We start from the raw sequence: 1,547 nt of genomic DNA, 5'->3' as shown, positions 1-1,547 counted from the left end.
TTAGGATCTCTTTTAAAAAGTTTTGGAAGGGCTCTAAACCTTCGTGATTTACACCACCAAATATGTCTAAGTAGTGGGTGTTGGGGAAACTTTCCCTGGGAGCAGGGTGTCTCATCGCTGCCTATTGCAAGGCTTGTTCCACTTTCCTCTGAAGAATCTAAGGAATGGCCACTAAATGCTGAGCTGAATGGAGCAGATGTCTGATCCAGTCTGGCAGTGCCTATCGTCCTGGTGGTGGTGAAAATCCAAGACTATGTAGTTGCTCATTTTCCTTGAGATCCTGGGAGCCTCTAGACTTGCATTGAGAGCAGAAAGATGTCTCCTTAATTATCATCTAGTCTCCTGTTATTTCTTCTTTCAGAAACTAAAGTTCAAAACTACCTGTGCCTGACCAGGACATGATGTCAGCTGTCAATGACACCAAATTCAACTCTGCAGTGTTCCTTCTCACTGGGATACCAGGGCAGGAAGTCATCCATCTCTGGATTTCTATCCCCTTCTGTTTGATGTATGTTATTTCGATAATAGGAAATTCAGTCATTCTGTTCCTTATAAAAACAGATCCAACCCTCCATGAGCCCATGTACATTTTCCTTTCCATGTTGGCCATCACAGACCTTGGCTTATTGATAGCCACCATGCCGACGATATTGGGCATATACTTGTTTAACTCTAGGGAAATCAGCTTTAATGCCTGTTTTACCCAGTTGTTCTTTATTCAGTCGCTTCAGTGCATTGAATCTTCCATACTCTTGTTGATGGCCTTTGACCGCTTCATCGCCATCTGTAACCCACTGAGATATGCTTCCATCTTAACCCTGCCGAGAATAGCCAAGATGGGACTGGTGTGTGTGCTAAGAGGAATAACCACAATATTCCCTCTCCCCCTTCTCCTGAAACGGTTCCAATACTGTGGAGACAATGTCCTCTCCCATTCCTACTGTGCACACCAGGAAGTCATGAAGTTGGCTTGTTCAGACAACAAATTCAACAACCTCTATGGCTTGTATCTTTCATTCTTAATTATGGGGTTGGATTCACTGCTCATCTTCCTCTCGTATGTGATGATCCTTAAAACAGTGCTGAGCGTTGTGTCGCAGACAAAGTGTCTTCGGGCCCTGAACACCTGTGTCTCCCACCTCTGTGTCTTCCTGCTTTTCTACACTTCAGAGATTGGTTTGTCTGTGATACACAGATTTGGGAACAGCTCGACTCACGTGCTTCAGATTCTCCTGGGGTATGTCTACCTTCTGGTCCCGCCCCTTATGAACCCAGTTGTGTACAGCATGAAAAGCAAACACCTTCGATCGAGGATAATCAGATTGTTCATCAAGTGAAGGGTCAGTTCATCACCCAGTTCCAGCACTGATGACACAGGAGACGAAAACCCAGGACACAGACACTGATTCCATCCTGGACCCTTACATCTGAGACAAGATGAGCTACTCATCTCCTCTCTATAGAAAGAGGTTGAGATGGGGTCTAAGGCTTCGAGGAATGAAATGAGACTGTCCCCACTTGCTGGTGAGTGAGGACAGCACACAGGG

At 45.4% G+C, this 1,547-nt stretch overlaps 1 protein-coding gene across 1 annotated transcript; it reads left to right on the top strand.

Annotated features, from left to right (window-relative positions):
• Positions 1 to 398: 398 nt before the first annotated feature.
• Positions 399 to 1,337, top strand: LOC115643260 (olfactory receptor 51G2-like). The gene has a single exon (XM_030547141.1). It carries the CDS (start codon positions 399 to 401, stop codon positions 1,335 to 1,337), a length of 939 nt encoding a protein of 312 aa, XP_030403001.1.
• The last annotated feature ends 210 nt before the right edge of the window (positions 1,338 to 1,547 follow it).

The sequence above is a fragment of the Gopherus evgoodei genome, unplaced genomic scaffold (genome assembly GCF_007399415.2).
Source record: "Gopherus evgoodei ecotype Sinaloan lineage unplaced genomic scaffold, rGopEvg1_v1.p scaffold_54_arrow_ctg1, whole genome shotgun sequence".
NCBI lineage: Eukaryota > Metazoa > Chordata > Testudines > Testudinidae > Gopherus > Gopherus evgoodei.
This window is presented reverse-complemented; position numbering and strand designations above follow the sequence as displayed.